Source organism: Eucyclogobius newberryi, unplaced genomic scaffold (genome assembly GCF_026437365.1).
Source record: "Eucyclogobius newberryi isolate DKJ021-1_F unplaced genomic scaffold, fEucNew1.0.hap1 SCAF_14, whole genome shotgun sequence".
NCBI classification, from domain to species: Eukaryota; Metazoa; Chordata; class Actinopteri; order Gobiiformes; family Gobiidae; genus Eucyclogobius; species Eucyclogobius newberryi.
This window is the reverse complement of record NW_027315768.1, coordinates 36598425-36615434: the sequence shown is the minus strand read 5'-3', so window position 1 is coordinate 36615434 and position 17010 is coordinate 36598425. Positions and strand designations below refer to the sequence as shown.

The 17010-nt window shown below is 53.0% G+C and overlaps 1 protein-coding gene across 4 annotated transcripts; it reads right to left on the bottom strand.

Annotated features, from left to right (window-relative positions):
• Positions 1 to 485: 485 nt before the first annotated feature.
• On the bottom strand, positions 486 to 16140 carry slc39a10 (solute carrier family 39 member 10). Of its 4 annotated transcripts, none has more exons than XM_072445357.1 (9): positions 14829 to 16140; positions 11483 to 11660; positions 10643 to 10818; positions 10199 to 10363; positions 10035 to 10137; positions 8703 to 9002; positions 3892 to 3972; positions 1961 to 2151; positions 486 to 762 (listed from the first exon to the last, which is right to left on the bottom strand). In XM_072445357.1, the coding sequence occupies exons 1-9, from the start codon at positions 16104 to 16106 to the stop codon at positions 610 to 612; spliced, it is 2625 nt and encodes an 874-aa protein (XP_072301458.1). In that variant the 5' UTR covers positions 16107 to 16140; the 3' UTR covers positions 486 to 609. The 4 variants fall into 4 exon arrangements, with proteins under 4 accessions (XP_072301458.1, XP_072301460.1, XP_072301459.1 ...); XM_072445359.1 differs by having other exon boundaries at positions 8703 to 8996; XM_072445358.1 differs by having other exon boundaries at positions 10202 to 10363.
• Between the last annotated feature and the right edge of the window lie 870 nt (positions 16141 to 17010).

Here is a 17010-nt window from a genome sequence, read left to right as displayed (position 1 = left end):
CCACATGTTCAGCAGCAGATGCAGTTTCACTAAAGGCTTCAGTGAGCGCCCGCTGGGCCTCCATCTACATGTGAAAACACTTTTATTGCTACAAAAATACTGTTACTTCTCAATTCTTCCTTTTTCTTGTGCTTTTCTGTGTTTGAACCCAAACCCTGGCGAGCGAGGCCCAGCGAGGCCCAGCGCCAACTCAGGACAAAAACACCAGGTTTCAGGAGGCGGGGCTTGGCACAAAGAGCAGGACGCACATTGATGACATCACAGGACGAGGACATCACAGACAAACGCGACATCGACGGCAGCTTTGACCACCCAAGACTGTGATGAAAACACAAACGCCGGCGTCTGAAGGTCATCCAGGGTCATCCAGGGTCCACACCATGTTCAACTCTGACCTTCAGAACAGGGCGGAGCTTCACACGTTTAACAGAGTCCAAACAAGAACATGGTGAACCTCATCGTGTGAACGCTATGGAATGACAGAAGGTTTGAGTTCAAATCCAGGATTTTATCAGTCCAAAGAATGTGCGAAGTTTAGCTGATATGTCACAAAAGAGGAGGAGCAGGGGGAGGAGCAAGAGGAAGAGGAGGAGGAGGTGCAGGAGGAGGCTAGAATCCAAAGTCGAAGACGATCTGCTCCTCAAAGATGGCGATGAGCAGCATGATGGAGAAGCCGCTGAGAAGGCCCAGATTCTGGAGCAGGAAGTGTCCGACCTGACAACGCTTGTGGTCCTCACTGTCCCCGTGGAGCATCTCCGGCAGCTGGACACAAGAGGGACAAGGGGTCAGGGACAAGGCGTGGGAGACGTGGAGGACGCGAGGGACACGAGGAGGAGGCACAAGGAGGAGGCGTGACGCACGAGGAGGAGGCGCGGGACACGAGGAGGAGGCGCGAGGAGGACGCACGAGGAGGAGGCGTGACGCACGAGGAGGAGCCGCGGGACACGAGGAGGAGGCACGGGACACGAGGAGGAGGCAAGAGGAGGAGGCGTGACGCACGAGGAGGAGGCACGAGGAGGAGCCGCGGGAAACGAGAAGGAGGCGCGGAACACGAGGAGGAGGCACGGGACACGAGGAGGAGGCACGGGACACGAGGAGGAGGCAAGAGGAGGAGGCGTGACGCACGAGGAGGAGGCACGAGGAGGAGGCGCGGGACACGAGGAGGAGGCACGAGGAGGAGCCGCGGGACACGAGGAGGAGGCGCGGGACACGAGGAGGAGGCGCGGGACACGAGGAGGAGGCGCGGGACACAAGGAGGAGGCACGGGACACGAGGTGGAGGCACGAGGAGGAGGCGTGACGCACGAGGAGGAGGCGTGACGCACGAGGAGGACGTGCGGGACACGAGGAGGACGCGCGGGACACGAGGAGGAGGCGTGACGCACGAGGAGGAGGCGCGGGACACGAGGAGGAGGCGCGGGACACGAGGAGGAGGCGCGGGACACGAGGAGGTTGCGCGGGACACGAGGAGGAGGCACGGGACACGAGGTGGAGGCACGAGGAGGAGGCGTGACGCACGAGGAGGAGGCACGAGGAGGACGTGCGGGACACGAGGAGGACGCGCGGACACGAGGAGGAGGCGTGACGCACGAGGAGGAGGCGCGGGACACGAGGAGGAGGCGCGGGACACGAGGAGGAGGCACGAGGAGGAGGCGCGGGACACGAGGAGGAGGCGCGGGACACGAGGAGGAGGCGTGACGCACACGTAACTTGTGTAAAAACGCTTCATATTCTGCCTGGAAACTGAGAAGAACTGAAACTAGAACAGGAACTGAAGAACTGAAAAGAACTGAAGAACTGAAAAGAACTGAAGAACTGAAAAGAACTGAAGAACTGAATAACTGAGAAGAGAGAGAAGAACTGAGAAGAACCAGGAACATGCGCCTCACACTGAAGGCCCTGGGTCAACCTTCTGGACGTGACCTTTGGGACCAGACTCTTTGAGGAGGAGGAGCTCTTACCATGTCCACCAGAGCCACGTAGAGGAACATCCCGGCGGTGACGGCAAAGATCCAGCTGGTCAGATTGTGCGTGTACTGACCGACCGCCGTGCCGATGATCATCCCCACGTACGCCATCAGCGCCGACAGCACGTTGTACGCGATGGCCTGCTTCACGCTCATGCCGGCCTTCAGCAGCACCGCAAAGTCTCCTGGGAACGCCACCGAAGGTCAACATGTGGTCAGAGCGTGTGGTCAGAGGTCCAGAGCGTGTGGTCAGAGGGTGTGGTCAGAGTGTGTGGTCAGAGGTCCGAGCGTCTGGTCAGAGTGTGTGGTCAGAGGTCCGAGAGTGTGGTCAGAAGTCAGAGCGTGTGGTCAGAGATCCAGGCGTGTGGTCAGAGGTCAGAGCGTGTGATCCGAGGTCCAGAACGTGTGGTCTGAGGTCAGAGCGTGCGGTCAGAGGTCAGAGCGTGCAGTCAGAGGTCAGAGCATGCGGTCATAGGTCAGAGTGTGTGGTCAGAGGTCCAGAGCGTGTGGTCAGAGGTCAGAGCGTGTGGTCAGAGGTCCAGAGCGTGTGGTCAGAGGTCAGAGCGTGTGGTCAGAGGTCCAGGCGTGTGGTCAGAGGTCAGAGCGTGTGGTCAGAGGTCCAGGCGTGTGGTCAGAGGTCAGAGCGTGTGGTCAGAGATCCAGAGCGTGCGGTCAGAGGTCAGAGCGTTTAGTCAGAGGTCCAAGCGTGTGGTCCGAGGTCAGAGCGTGCGGTCAGAGGTCCAGAGCGTGCGGTCAGAGGTCCAGAGCGTGTGGTCAGAAGTCAGAGCGTGTGGTTAGAGATCCAGGCGTGTGGTCTGAGGTCAGAGCGTGTGGTCCGAGGTCAGAGCGTGCGGTCAGAGCGTGTGGTCAGAGGTCAGAGCGTGCGGTCAGAGGTCAGAGCGTGTGGTCAGAAGTCAGAGCGTGTGGTCAGAGATCCAGGCGTGTGGTCAGAGGTCAGAGCGTGTGGTCCGAGGTCAGAGCGTGCGGTCCGAGGTCCAGAGCGTGTGGTCCGAGGTCAGAGCGTGCGGTCAGAGCGTGTGGTCAGAGGTCAGAGCGTGCGGTCAGAGGTCAGAGCGTGTGGTCAGAGGTCAGAGCGTGCGGTCAGAGGTCAGAGCATGTGGTCAGAGCTCCAGAGCGTGTGGTCAGAAGTCAGAGCGTGTGGTCAGAGATCCAGGCGTGTGGTCAGAGGTCCAGAGCGTGTGGTCCGAGGTCAGAGCGTGTGGTCCGAGGTCCAGAGCGTGTGGCCTGAGGTCAGAGCGTGTGGTCCGAGGTCCAGAGCGTGTGGTCTGAGGTCAGAGCGTGCAGTCAGAGGTCAGAGCGTGCGGTCATAGGTCAGAGTGTGTGGTCAGAGGTCCAGAGCGTGTGGTCAGAGGTCCAGAGCGTGTGGTCAGAGGTCCAGGCGTTTGGTCAGAGGTCAGAGCGTGTGGTCAGAGGTCCAGAGCGTGTGGTCAGAGGTCCAGAGCGTGTGGTCAGAGGTCAGAGCGTGCGGTCAGAGGTCAGAGCGTGCAGTCAGAGGTCAGAGCGTGCGGTCATAGGTCAGAGTGTGTGGTCAGAGGTCCAGAGCGTGTGGTCAGAGGTCCAGAGCGTGTGGTCAGAGGTCCAGGCGTTTGGTCAGAGGTCAGAGCGTGTGGTCAGAGGTCCAGAGCGTGCGGTCAGAGGTCAGAGCGTGTGGTCAGAGGTCCAGAGCGTGTGGTCAGAGGTCCAGAGCGTGTGGTCTGAGGTCCAGGCGTTTGGTCAGAGGTCAGAGCGTGTGGTCAGAGGTCCAGAGCGTGCGGTCAGAGGTCAGAGCGTTTAGTCAGAGGTCCAGGCGTGTGGTCCGAGGTCAGAGCGTGCGGTCAGAGGTCCAGAGCGTGCGGTCAGAGGTCCAGAGCGTGCGGTCAGAGGTCCAGAGCGTGCGGTCAGAGGTTCGAGCGTGTGGTCCTCACCCAGTTCATGAGGAAGTTCATGGCAGAACACAGCCACAGACGTGCTGATGCCACCGGTCAGATTGGCGCTGAACGCAGCTCCTGCCAAAACCACAGAAACATACAGAGAGCGTGTTCACCACAGAAACATACAGAGAGCGTGTTCACCACAGAAACATACAGAGAGCGTGTTCACCACAGAAACATACAGAGAGCGTGTTCACCACAGAAACATACAGAGAGCGTGTTCACCACAGAAACATACAGAGAGCGTGTTCACCACAGAAACATACAGAGAGCGTGTTCACCACAGAAACATACAGAGAGCGTGTTCACCACGGAAACATACAGAGAGCGTGTTCACCACAGAAACATACAGAGAGCGTGTTCACCACAGAAACATACAGAGAGCGTGTTCACCACAGAAACATACAGAGAGCGTGTTCACCACGGAAACATACAGAGAGCGTGTTCACCACAGAAACATACAGAGAGCGTGTTCACCACAGAAACATACAGAGAGCGTGTTCACCACAGAAACATACAGTGTGTTCACCACAGAAACATACATAGAGCGTGTTCACCACAGAAACATACAGAGAGCGTGTTCACCACGGAAACATACAGAGAGCGTGTTCACCACAGAAACATACAGAGAGCGTGTTCACCACAGAAACATACAGAGAGCGTGTTCACCACGGAAACATACAGAGAGCGTGTTCACCACAGAAACATACAGAGAGCGTGTTCACCACAGAAACATACAGAGAGCGTGTTCACCACGGAAACATACAGAGAGCGTGTTCACCACAGAAACATACAGAGAGCGTGTTCACCACAGAAACATACAGAGAGCGTGTTCACCACGGAAACATACAGAGAGCGTGTTCACCACAGAAACATACAGAGAGCGTGTTCACCACAGAAACATACAGAGAGCGTGTTCACCACAGAAACATACAGAGAGCGTGTTCACCACAGAAACATACAGAGAGCGTGTTCACCACAGAAACATACAGAGAGCGTGTTCACCACAGAAACATAAAGAGAGCGTGTTCACCACAGAAACATACAGAGAGCGTGTTCACCACAGAAACATACAGAGAGCGTGTTCACCACAGAAACATACAGAGAGCGTGTTCACCACAGAAACATAGAGAGCGTGTTCACCACAGAAACATACAGAGAGCGTGTTCACCACAGAAACATACAGAGAGCGTGTTCACCACAGAAACATAGAGAGCGTGTTCACCACAGAAACATACAGAGAGCGTGTTCACCACAGAAACATACAGAGAGCGTGTTCACCACAGAAACATACAGAGAGCGTGTTCACCACAGAAACATACAGAGAGCGTGTTCACCACAGAAACATACAGAGAGCGTGTTCACCACAGAAACATACAGAGAGCGTGTTCACCACAGAAACATACAGAGAGCGTGTTCACCACAGAAACATACAGAGAGTGTGTTCACCACAGAAACATACAGAGAGCGTGTTCACCACAGAAACATACAGTGTGTTCACCACAGAAACATACATAGAGCGTGTTCACCACAGAAACATACAGAGAGCGTGTTCACCACAGAAACATACAGCGTGTTCACCACAGAAACATACAGAGAGCGTGTTCACCACAGAAACATACAGAGAGCGTGTTCACCACAGAAACATACAGAGAGCGTGTTCACCACAGAAACATACAGAGAGCGTGTTCACCACAGAAACATACAGTGTGTTCACCACAGAAACATACAGAGAGCGTGTTCACCACAGAAACATACAGAGAGTGTGTTCACCACAGAAACATACAGTGTGTTCACCACAGAAACATACAGAGAGCGTGTTCACCACAGAAACATACAGAGAGCGTGTTCACCACAGAAACATACAGAGAGCGTGTTCACCACAGAAACATACAGCGTGTTCACCACAGAAACATACAGAGAGCGTGTTCACCACAGAAACATACAGAGAGTGTGTTCACCACGGAAACATACAGAGAGTGTGTTCACCACAGAAACATACAGTGTGTTCACCACAGAAACATACAGAGAGCGTGTTCACCACGGAAACATACAGAGAGCGTGTTCACCACAGAAACATACAGTGTGTTCACCACAGAAACATACAGAGAGCGTGTTCACCACAGAAACATACAGCGTGTTCACCACAGAAACATACAGAGAGCGTGTTCACCACAGAAACATACAGAGAGCGTGTTCACCACAGAAACATACAGAGAGCGTGTTCACCACAGAAACATACAGAGAGCGTGTTCACCACAGAAACATACAGAGAGCGTGTTCACCACAGAAACATACAGAGAGCGTGTTCACCACAGAAACATACAGAGAGCGTGTTCACCACAGAAACATACAGAGAGCGTGTTCACCACAGAAACATACAGAGAGCGTGTTCACCACAGAAACATACAGAGAGCGTGTTCACCACAGAAACATACAGCGTGTTCACCACAGAAACATACAGAGAGTGTGTTCACCACAGAAACATACAGAGAGCGTGTTCACCACAGAAACATACAGAGAGCGTGTTCACCACAGAAACATACAGAGAGCGTGTTCACCACAGAAACATACAGAGAGCGTGTTCACCACAGAAACATACAGAGAGCGTGTTCACCACAGAAACATACAGAGAGCGTGTTCACCACAGAAACATACAGAGAGCGTGTTCACCACAGAAACATACAGAGAGTGTGTTCACCACAGAAACATACAGAGAGCGTGTTCACCACAGAAACATACAGAGAGCGTGTTCACCACAGAAACATACAGAGAGCGTGTTCACCACAGAAACATACAGAGAGCGTGTTCACCACAGAAACATACAGAGAGCGTGTTCACCACAGAAACATACAGAGAGCGTGTTCACCACAGAAACATACAGAGAGCGTGTTCACCACAGAAACATAAAGAGAGCGTGTTCACCACAGAAACATAGAGAGCGTGTTCACCACAGAAACATACAGAGAGCGTGTTCACCACAGAAACATACAGAGAGCGTGTTCACCACAGAAACATAGAGAGCGTGTTCACCACAGAAACATACAGAGAGCGTGTTCACCACAGAAACATACAGCGTGTTCACCACAGAAACATACAGTGTGTTCACCACAGAAACATACAGTGTGTTCACCACAGAAACATACAGAGAGCGTGTTCACCACAGAAACATACAGAGAGCGTGTTCACCACAGAAACATACAGAGAGCGTGTTCACCACAGAAACATACAGAGAGCGTGTTCACCACAGAAACATACAGAGAGCGTGTTCACCACAGAAATATACATAGAGCGTGTTCACCACAGAAACATACAGAGAGCGTGTTCACCACAGAAACATACAGAGAGCGTGTTCACCACAGAAACATACAGAGAGCGTGTTCACCACAGAAACATACAGAGAGCGTGTTCACCACAGAAACATACAGAGAGCGTGTTCACCACAGAAACATACAGAGAGCGTGTTCACCACAGAAACATACAGAGAGCGTGTTCACCACAGAAACATACAGCGTGTTCACCACAGAAACATACAGAGAGCGTGTTCACCACGGAAACATACAGAGAGCGTGTTCACCACAGAAACATACAGAGAGTGTGTTCACCACAGAAACATACAGTGTGTTCACCACAGAAACATACAGTGTGTTCACCACAGAAACATACATAGAGCGTGTTCACCACAGAAACATACAGAGAGCGTGTTCACCACAGAAACATACAGAGAGCGTGTTCACCACAGAAACATACAGAGAGCGTGTTCACCACAGAAACATACAGAGAGCGTGTTCACCACAGAAACATACAGAGAGCGTGTTCACCACAGAAACATACAGAGAGCGTGTTCACCACAGAAACATACAGAGAGCGTGTTCACCACAGAAACATACAGAGAGCGTGTTCACCACAGAAACATACAGAGAGCGTGTTCACCACAGAAACATACAGAGAGCGTGTTCACCACAGAAACATAAAGAGAGCGTGTTCACCACAGAAACATACAGAGAGCGTGTTCACCACAGAAACATACAGAGAGCGTGTTCACCACAGAAACATACAGAGAGCGTGTTCACCACAGAAACATACAGAGAGCGTGTTCACCACAGAAACATACAGAGAGCGTGTTCACCACAGAAACATACAGAGAGCGTGTTCACCACAGAAACATAAAGAGAGCGTGTTCACCACAGAAACATACAGAGAGCGTGTTCACCACAGAAACATACAGAGAGTGTGTTCACCACAGAAACATACAGAGAGCGTGTTCACCACAGAAACATACAGTGTGTTCACCACAGAAACATACAGAGAGCGTGTTCACCACAGAAACATACAGAGAGCGTGTTCACCACAGAAACATACAGAGAGCGTGTTCACCACAGAAACATACAGAGAGCGTGTTCACCACAGAAACATACAGAGAGCGTGTTCACCACAGAAACATACAGAGAGCGTGTTCACCACAGAAACATACAGAGAGCGTGTTCACCACAGAAACATAAAGAGAGTGTGTTCACCACAGAAACATACAGAGAGTGTGTTCACCACAGAAACATACAGAGAGCGTGTTCACCACAGAAACATACAGAGAGTGTGTTCACCACAGAAACATAAAGAGAGTGTGTTCACCACAGAAACATACAGAGAGTGTGTTCACCACAGAAACATACAGAGAGTGTGTTCACCACAGAAACATACAGAGAGTGTGTTCACCACAGAAACATACAGAGAGTGTGTTCACCACAGAAACATACAGAGAGTGTGTTGGTCAGAAGTCAGAAGTCACATGGACGAGCAGAACTGACCTATGGCCAGGCCGTCGCTGAAGTTGTGCATCCCGTCTCCCATGATGACCATCCAGGCGATGCTGGCGATTCCCGCGTCCTTCATGTCCTGGTCCGAGTGGCAGTTCCCGCCGTGCGAGTGCCCGTGCCCGTGAGAGTGCCCCTTATGCCCCTTGTGCCCGTTCTTCTTGGGCGACGGGGCGGGCGGAAGATCCGAGGGCGTGGCCGGGTCAGTTTGTGTGGAGGGGGAGTCCAGAGTCTGGACCTCTGTGAGCTGAGTGTCGCTGAGGCCGTTATCACACGCTGCACTGCTGTCTGCGTCTGACCAGAAGGGGGCGACAAAAGGATCAATCTGAAACTACCACAGGATCAATCTGAAACTACCACAGGATCAATCTGAAACTACCACAGGATCAATCTGAAACTACCACAGGATCAATCTGAAACTACCACAGGATCAACCTGAAACTACCACAGGATCAATCTGAAACTACCACAGGATCAATCTGAAACTACCACAGGATCAACCTGAAACTACCACAGGATCAACCTGAAACTACCACAGGATCAACCTGAAACTACCACAGGATCAACCTGAAACTACCACAGGATCAATCTGAAACTACCACAGGATCAATCTGAAACTACCACAGGATCAACCTGAAACTACCACAGGATCAACCTGAAACTACCACAGGATCAACCTGAAACTACCACAGGATCAATCTGAAACTACCACAGGATCAATCTGAAACTACCACAGGATCAATCTGAAACTACCACAGGATCAATCTGAAACTACCACAGGATCAACCTGAAACTACCACAGGATCAATCTGAAACTACCACAGGATCAATCTGAAACTACCACAGGATCAATCTGAAACTACCACAGGATCAACCTGAAACTACCACAGGATCAATCTGAAACTACCACAGAATCAACCTGAAACTACCACAGGATCAACCTGAAACTACCACAGGATCAACCTGAAACTACCACAGGATCAACCTGAAACTACCACAGGATCAATCTGAAACTACCACAGGATCAATCTGAAACTACCACAGGATCAACCTGAAACTACCACAGGATCAACCTGAAACTACCACAGGATCAATCTGAAACTACCACAGGATCAACCTGAAACTACCACAGGATCAATCTGAAACTACCACAGGATCAACCTGAAACTACCACAGGATCAACCTGAAACCACGACAGGATCAGTTTAGTTTAGTTTTTTCCTGCTTTGACCTTCAGGCAGAGCTTTGACCTTCAGGCAGAGCTTTGACCTTCAGGACGAGCTTTGACCTTCAGGACGAGCTTTGAGGTTCAGGCAGAGCTTTTACCTTCAGGCAGAGCTTTGAGGTTCAGCCACTCCGCGTCCGAGCGCCGGTTCAGTTTGTGGTCCGAAAGTTTCCTCCCGATTCCTCCGTCATCATTCTGCTTGGACTGAGGAAGAGACACGTTATACAGGAGTAAACGGGGCTTAAAGCGGGCACAAAGCGGGCACAACCTTGTGGTCCTTGTAGTGCTTGTACATGCCCAGGCAGTGCTCGATGATGAACAGGAGGTAGATCCCTGCGAGAGCCGTGAGTCCTTTCCACACGCCGTCGAACTCTGTGCCCAGATCCGAGGCTTCTTTCTGGGGCTCGCTGTGGTCGTGCTGCCCCTGGGCCTGGAGCAGACCATACAGCAGTTACACTCCACACGACATTAACGAGACACTAACGAGAATTAGAAAAGCATCTCAAGGGGAAAACAAACAATTAGATTTAGAGGCAACAATAAATATAAGGGAATATATTTTCATACAGCCAAAATGTGAGACATAAATCTGAAAAATAGACAGAGCCAGATGGAGGATTTAGTTTTTGAGAACCTTGTGCTGTCTCGTCAGAACCTTGGACAGTTCCGTGTAGGAGCCCCTTTAAGGTGTGATGGCTGCAGTACTCACGTGAGGCAGCAGGTGGAGCAGTGCGTCTCCACTGAGCGTGCCCACAGCCAGTGCCACGAGGAACGTGAGCAGGAACTTGAAACAGCCCTGGTCCAGGATGGGCACCAGGATGACCCCGAACAGAGAGAGGAGGCTGATGATGGTGATGGAGAGGAAGCCCCAGAGCCACACCCACACTGAGGGACAGAGAGACGGAGAGACATTCACTCGACGCCTGCAGCCGCAGCGGCCCCGGGGCAGGCTGACTCTGGTGACACCACAGCACAGTTTATCTACAGTAATGACTCAAACCATTCATAAACCCTGAACTCTGACTGTGGATCCAGGGTCAGAGGTCAGACGAGGCAGAAATAAGAAGAGTGAAAATATGTTTTAATTTTAATTATTTTTTTTATGAAATCTTTGGGTGTTTTTGGTTTAAATGTCATAAAACTAACTCATAATGTTAATTTACTGATGTTTGGTTTGATTGTTTTCTGTACAAAATGATGTTTGTCTAAATTGTGGCCATTTTAGTCAATTATTGTTAAAATTCCACGTGTGTCTGAGGTTGTGAGGTTGTAAAGTCTCTCACTCTCACTCTCACTCTCACTCTCACTCTCACTCTCACTCTCACTCTCACTCTCACTCTCACTCTCACTCTCACTCTCACTCTCACTCTCACTCTCACTCACACTCACACTCACACTCTCACTCTCACTCTCACTCTCACTCTCACTCTCACTCACACTCACACTCACACTCACACTCACACTCACACTCTCACTCTCACTCTCACACTCTCACACTCTCACACTCTCACACTCTCACACACACACACACACACACACTCACTCTCACCTGAGCTGGGCGGCTCCAGGGCCTGGCTCTCTACCTCCACCTGGTGGTAGTGGCGGATGCAGAGGCGGCTGTCGATCTGATAAAGCAGAGCTGGACAGAGGAAGGAGAACTGGGCCGAGGAAATGAGCGAGTCCGGACTGAGGCCAAAGTCTGTGAGGAGCTGGGTCAGGTTCAGGCACTGCAGGGTCAGAGGTCACAATTGTGTCATTACACGTGTGCAGTTCTTCAGAGAAGAAGAAACGTGTTCTGAAACGCACTTGGATTAGTTTAAATCTTTTGATCGGATTAATCTGGATTTAAAGAAATTCTTTTCATTTTCACCATTTCAGACATTTAGTTACATGTTTGAACTTTGTGCCAGTTTCTCTTTCATGTGGATAGTTCCTAAACTTGCAGCAAGATGAATTCTCATGATTTGAGACTTGAGAATTCATCGTGCTGGGCTCCTGCTGAATGGCATGAACCATGAGCCATGAGCCATGAACCATGAACCATCAACAAATATGACCTCATTTTAAAGATTGAGCGCTTGAATGATCCCAGGAGCTATGTTGTCGGGGTCAGGTTGGTAGGGTCTCCAAGGCAAACAGGTCCTAGGTGACGGGTCAGACCAAGAGCGGTTCAGAAGCCCTTTATGAATGAAGAAAAACCAAGGCCAGTTCGTCGCCCGGATTGGCGTTACCGGGGCCTTCTTCAACGCCCACGTGGGCAATGACAGTGACTCCTGGAGAGGGGTGATCGGGAAGAACGGCGTCCCCGATCTGAACCCGAGCGATTGGACTTCTGTGCCACGGATTGTACATAACGAACACCAAGGGTGTCCATCAGTGCACATGGCACCAGGACAAGACTTTGTTGTCGTGTCATCTGACCTCTGACCTCTGGCCACCTGTCTTGGACACTCGGGTGAAGAGAGGGGCAGAGCTGTCAACCGAACACAACCTGGTGGTGAGTTGGGTCCGCTGGCGGAGGAGGAAGCCGGACAGACCCAAGTGCATTGTGAGGGTCTGTTGGGAACGTTTTTGCAGAGCTCTCTGTCAGTAAAGTCTTCAACTAACACCTTCAGGAGAGCTTCTCCCAGATCCCGGGGGAGGCTGGGGACATTGAGTCCGAGTGGACCATGTTCTCCGCCTACATTGTCAATGCAGCTGCTCGGAGCTAGTCACAAGGTCTCCGATGCCTGTCACGGCGGCAACCCCCGAACCCGGTGAAGTTGTAGTCTCCTGAGATCATCGACAGGCCAAGCGGGCTGCAGCTTGTGCTGTCGCAGAGGCAAAAACCCAAGGAGGCCATGGAGGAGGACTATCGGTCGAACCCAAAGAAATTCTGGCAAACCGTCCGGCGCCTCAGGAAGGGGAAGCAGTGCTTCACCAACACAGTTTACGGTGCGGTTGGAGACCTGCTGACCTCGACTGGACCTCGATGTCGTCTGACGGTGGAAGGAATACTTTGAGGACTCAGAGGCTGACTCGTCGATCACCCGGGCTGAACTGAGGTTGTTGGCAAACTCTTTGGCATTGCTGGTGGATGAGATCCGCTCTGAAGAACTAAAGTCTTTAGATGTTGTAGGACTGTCTTGGCTGACACGTCTCTGCAACATCGCGTGGCTGTCGGCGGGGTGGAGGTCCCACTGTTCAAGAAGGGGGACCGGAGGATGTGTTCCAACTACAGAGGGATCACACTCCTCAGCCTCCCATAAGGTCTATTCCAGGTACTGGAGAGGAGAATCCGACCGATAGTCGAACCTCGGATTCAGGAGGAGCAGAGTGGTTTTCGTCCTGGTCGTGGAACACTGGACCAGCTCTAGATTCTCCATCGGGTGCTCGAGGGTTCATGGGAGTTTGCCACCATCCACATGTGCTTTGTGGATCTGGAGGAGGCCTTTGGGGGCCCTTTTCTCAGGGCTGTCCGGCCCCTGTATGACCGGAGCAGGAGCTGTGTTCATTGCAGTAAGTCAGACCTGTTCCCAGTGAGGGACTCCTCAGAGCTGCCCTTTGTCATCAGTTCTGTTTAAAGTTTTTATGGACAGAATTTCTAGGCGCAGTCAGGGGTCAGAGGGTGTGGTCAGAAGTCGGAGGGTGTGGTCAGGGGTCGGAGGGTGTCCGGTTTGGGGACCACAGGATCTCATCTCTGCTGTTTGCAGACAATGTTGTCCTGATGGCTTCATCAAACTCGGACCTGCAGCTGCACTGGGACGGTTTGAGCGGAGTGTGAAGCGTCTGGGATGAGAATCAGCTCCAAATCCGAGGTCATGGTTCTCAACCGGTGGGTGGGGAGTCCTTGCCCTCTCCAGGTGGGTGGGGAGTCCTTGCCCTATCCAGGTGGGTGGGGAGTCCTTGCCCTCTCCAGGTGGGTGGGGAGTCCTTGCCCTCTCCAGGTGGGTGGGGAGTCCTTGCCCTCTCCTGGTGGGTGGGGAGTCCTTGCCCTCTCCTGGTGGGTGGGGAGTCCTTGCCCTCTCCTGGTGGGTGGGGAGTCCTTGTCCTCTCCAGGTGGGTGGAGAGTCCTTGTCCTCTCCAGGTGGGTGGGGAGTCCTTGCCCTCTCCTGGTGGGTGGGGAGTCCTTGCCCTCTCCTGGTGGGTGGGGAGTCCTTGCCCTCTCCTGGTGGGTGGGGAGTCCTTGTCCTCTCCAGGTGGGTGGAGAGTCCTTGTCCTCTCCAGGTGGGTGGGGAGTCCTTGTCCTCTCCAGGTGGGTGGGCAGTCCTTGCCCCAAGTGGAGGAGTTCAAGTATCTCGGGATCTTGTTCACGAGTGAGGGAAGGATGGAGCGTGAGATTGACAGTTGGATCGGTGCAACTGCTGCAGTGATGCAGTCGCTGCATCAACTGTTGTGGTGAAGAAGGAGCTGGTCAATCTGCGTCCCTGCCCTCACCTATGGTCATGAGCTTTGGGTAATGACCCAAAGGACAAGATCGTGGATACAAGCAAAATGAGTTTCCTCCGCCGGGTGGCTGGGCGCTCCCTTAGAAATAGGGGAGCTCGGAGTAGAGCCGCTGCTCCTCCAGCTGAGGTGGCTCGGGCATCTGTTCTGGATGCCTCCTGGGCGCCTCCCTGGGGAGGTATTTCGGACATGTCCCACCGGTAGGAGGCCCTGTGGAAGACCCAGGACACGTTGAAGGGACTATGTCTCTCGGCTGGCCTGGGAACGCCTAGGGATCCCCCCAGAGGAGTTGGAGGAAGTGTCTGGGGAGGAAGAAGTCTGGAAGTCTCTGCTTAGACTGCTGCCCCCGCGACCCAGCCCCGGATAAAGCGGAAGAAGATGGATGGATGGATTTTAAAGATGAATTTGACCATAAGTACCGCCTCTGGAGTGATGTAACTGCAACATAAAAACATTAACTCGTGTCTTACCTCGTCATGTTGGTGGGCTGGATTTGGCGGGCCAATCAGAGCGGGCGCAGTGGGCGTATTCAGTCCTCCCACGGCCTCTCTCTTGCTCCTCGCCCCTCCCTGACCCTTCTGACCTTTGCCCTTTCTCCTGCTCTGCTCCACACCCACAGAGGGCGCCGAGGAGCTGTGCTGTCCGTCTGCCAGCTTCGACTCCTGGTCAAGAACGTGCAAATCTGGACTCAGATTTTGGCTTTTTGAACCCGCCAAATCCTGCAAATGTTTATGGTCTTCTTCCGGCTGGTCCCGTCCGACGCTTTCTGCCGTTTTGAGCTTGCGATCGAGTGTGGAACCGTCGGAACTCTTCAAGTCTCCGCTATGTCTTAAATCCTCTTCATGGTCGTAATGATCGTGGTCATGCTGATCGTGGTCGTGCTGGACGTGGTCATGCTGGACGTGGTCGTGGTTGTGGTTGTGTTGATCGTGGTCGTGCTGATCGTGGTCGTGCTGATCGTGGTCGTGCTGATCGTGGTCGTACTGATCGTGGTCGTGCTGATCGTGGTCTGAATCTAGCGTGCCTTTTGCTTCCTTCTGCACATTCGCACCATCTTCTACCTCTACATGTCCACGGTTTTGTGCTGCATCCTCTTCGTGGTGGTGCCCGTGTCCGTGCCCATGCCCGTGTCCGTGGTGCGAATGTGGGTCCTCCTTGCCGTGTTCGTGCCCGCCTCGGCTTTTCGGCTTGTGCCCGTTTTGCGTAACTTTGTGATCTTCTGGCGTGATCTTTGGCTCCGGACTCGTCGCCGCCGTCGTGGGAGTCATGCACTTGGTCGGCGCCTGGTCCGTTTGCGCCCGGCCGCCGTGTCCGTGCTTCTGATGCTCGTGTCCGTGTCCGTCCTGGTTCGCCGCGTGCGAGTGGGCGCCGTCTTGAACGTCCAGAACGTCGAGGTGCGCCACATGGTCGTGCCCCAGCTCCTCGTGGTCCACCTCCACCAGTTTGACCTCGCCCAAGCCCAGGCTGAGCAGCAGACTCTGGAAGCCGTGGAAGTCGAGCCGGTCTCTCGTACCGTAGCGTCGGAACAGCTGCTGGATGTAGAACTGCTGCTCCTCCTCCAGCGTGAAGCCCCCGGCCAGGTGTGAGGCCGGGTGCGAGGCCGGGTGCGAGGCCGGGTGCGAGTGGTTGTGCTGGTGATGTTTTGGGTGGTGTTTGTGTGCGTTTTGCTCGTGGCAGCGGTGGCCTGGGTGCAGCAGGAAGGTGAGGACACACAGGAGGCAGAACTTTGAGGGAAGGTGGACGAGCATGGTCCTGAAAACACGAGGCTCTGCAGAGAAAAGAGAAGAGACTCTGAAACAGGACAGAGCCAGGGGGGCGGTCACAGGGGGGGCGGTCACAGGGGACGGTCACAGGGGGCGGTCACAAGGGGCGGTCACAAGGGGCGGTCACAGGGGACGGTCACAGGGGACGGTCACAGGGGGGGCGGTCACAGGGGACGGTCACAGGGGGGGCGGTCACAAGGGGCGGTCACAGGGGACGGTCACAGGGGGGACGGTCACAGGGGGGGCGGTCACAGGGGGTGGTCACAGGGGGCGGTCACAGGGGGGGGCGGTCAAAGGGGACGGTCACAGGGGGGGCGGTCACAGGGGACGGTCACAGGGGGGGCGGTCACAGGGGGCGGTCACAGGGGGGGGCGGTCACAGGGGGCGGTCACAGGGGGGGGCGGTCACAGGGGACGGTCACAGGGACTTTTGGTCATATTTCTATTAGAATCCATCTTATTATAATGTTTGAGTAAAAACCATGTCTAATGTTAATGGAGATATGCAGTGGTTTTGTACATAAACTTCTCCCAATCCAAAGACAGTGATGCACCAAATATGAATAATAATATGATAGAAGTTCAAGCTCGTCTGTGCCGACGCCCAAAGGGGGAAAAGTCAAGTGATGGTCATGAGACCGGAGCGGCCGCGGTGAAGTTTGGGTCAAAACACAGAAATATGCAACAAAAATGTACAAGAGGAAAAGTTCAAATGAAACTCAAGATTAAACTGTGACTAATATCACAGTTTATGAAGATGTCATTTCCCCTTTTCTTTGACCATATTTAGCCTGATTTAAAATATTCCTGTGAAATTCATGTTTTCCTCGACCTTTCCCTGTTTAGACCTGGTTTAGTCCTAGTTAAGTCCTGGTTTAACCAGGTCAGGC

Bases quoted from the DNA above. Each gene is read 5' to 3' on its own strand.
- slc39a10 (XM_072445357.1), bottom strand. From the start codon at position 16,106: ATGCTCGTCCACCTTCCCTCAAAGTTCTGCCTCCTGTGTGTCCTCACC. The intron at 10,138-10,198 runs GTGCCCGCTTTG...TCTCTTCCTCAG, and splicing joins ACTACAAGGACCACAAGGTT to TCCAAGCAGAATGATGACGG. The intron at 3,973-8,702 runs GTCAGTTCTGCT...TGGTTTTGGCAG, and splicing joins CAGCGACGGCCTGGCCATAG to GAGCTGCGTTCAGCGCCAAT.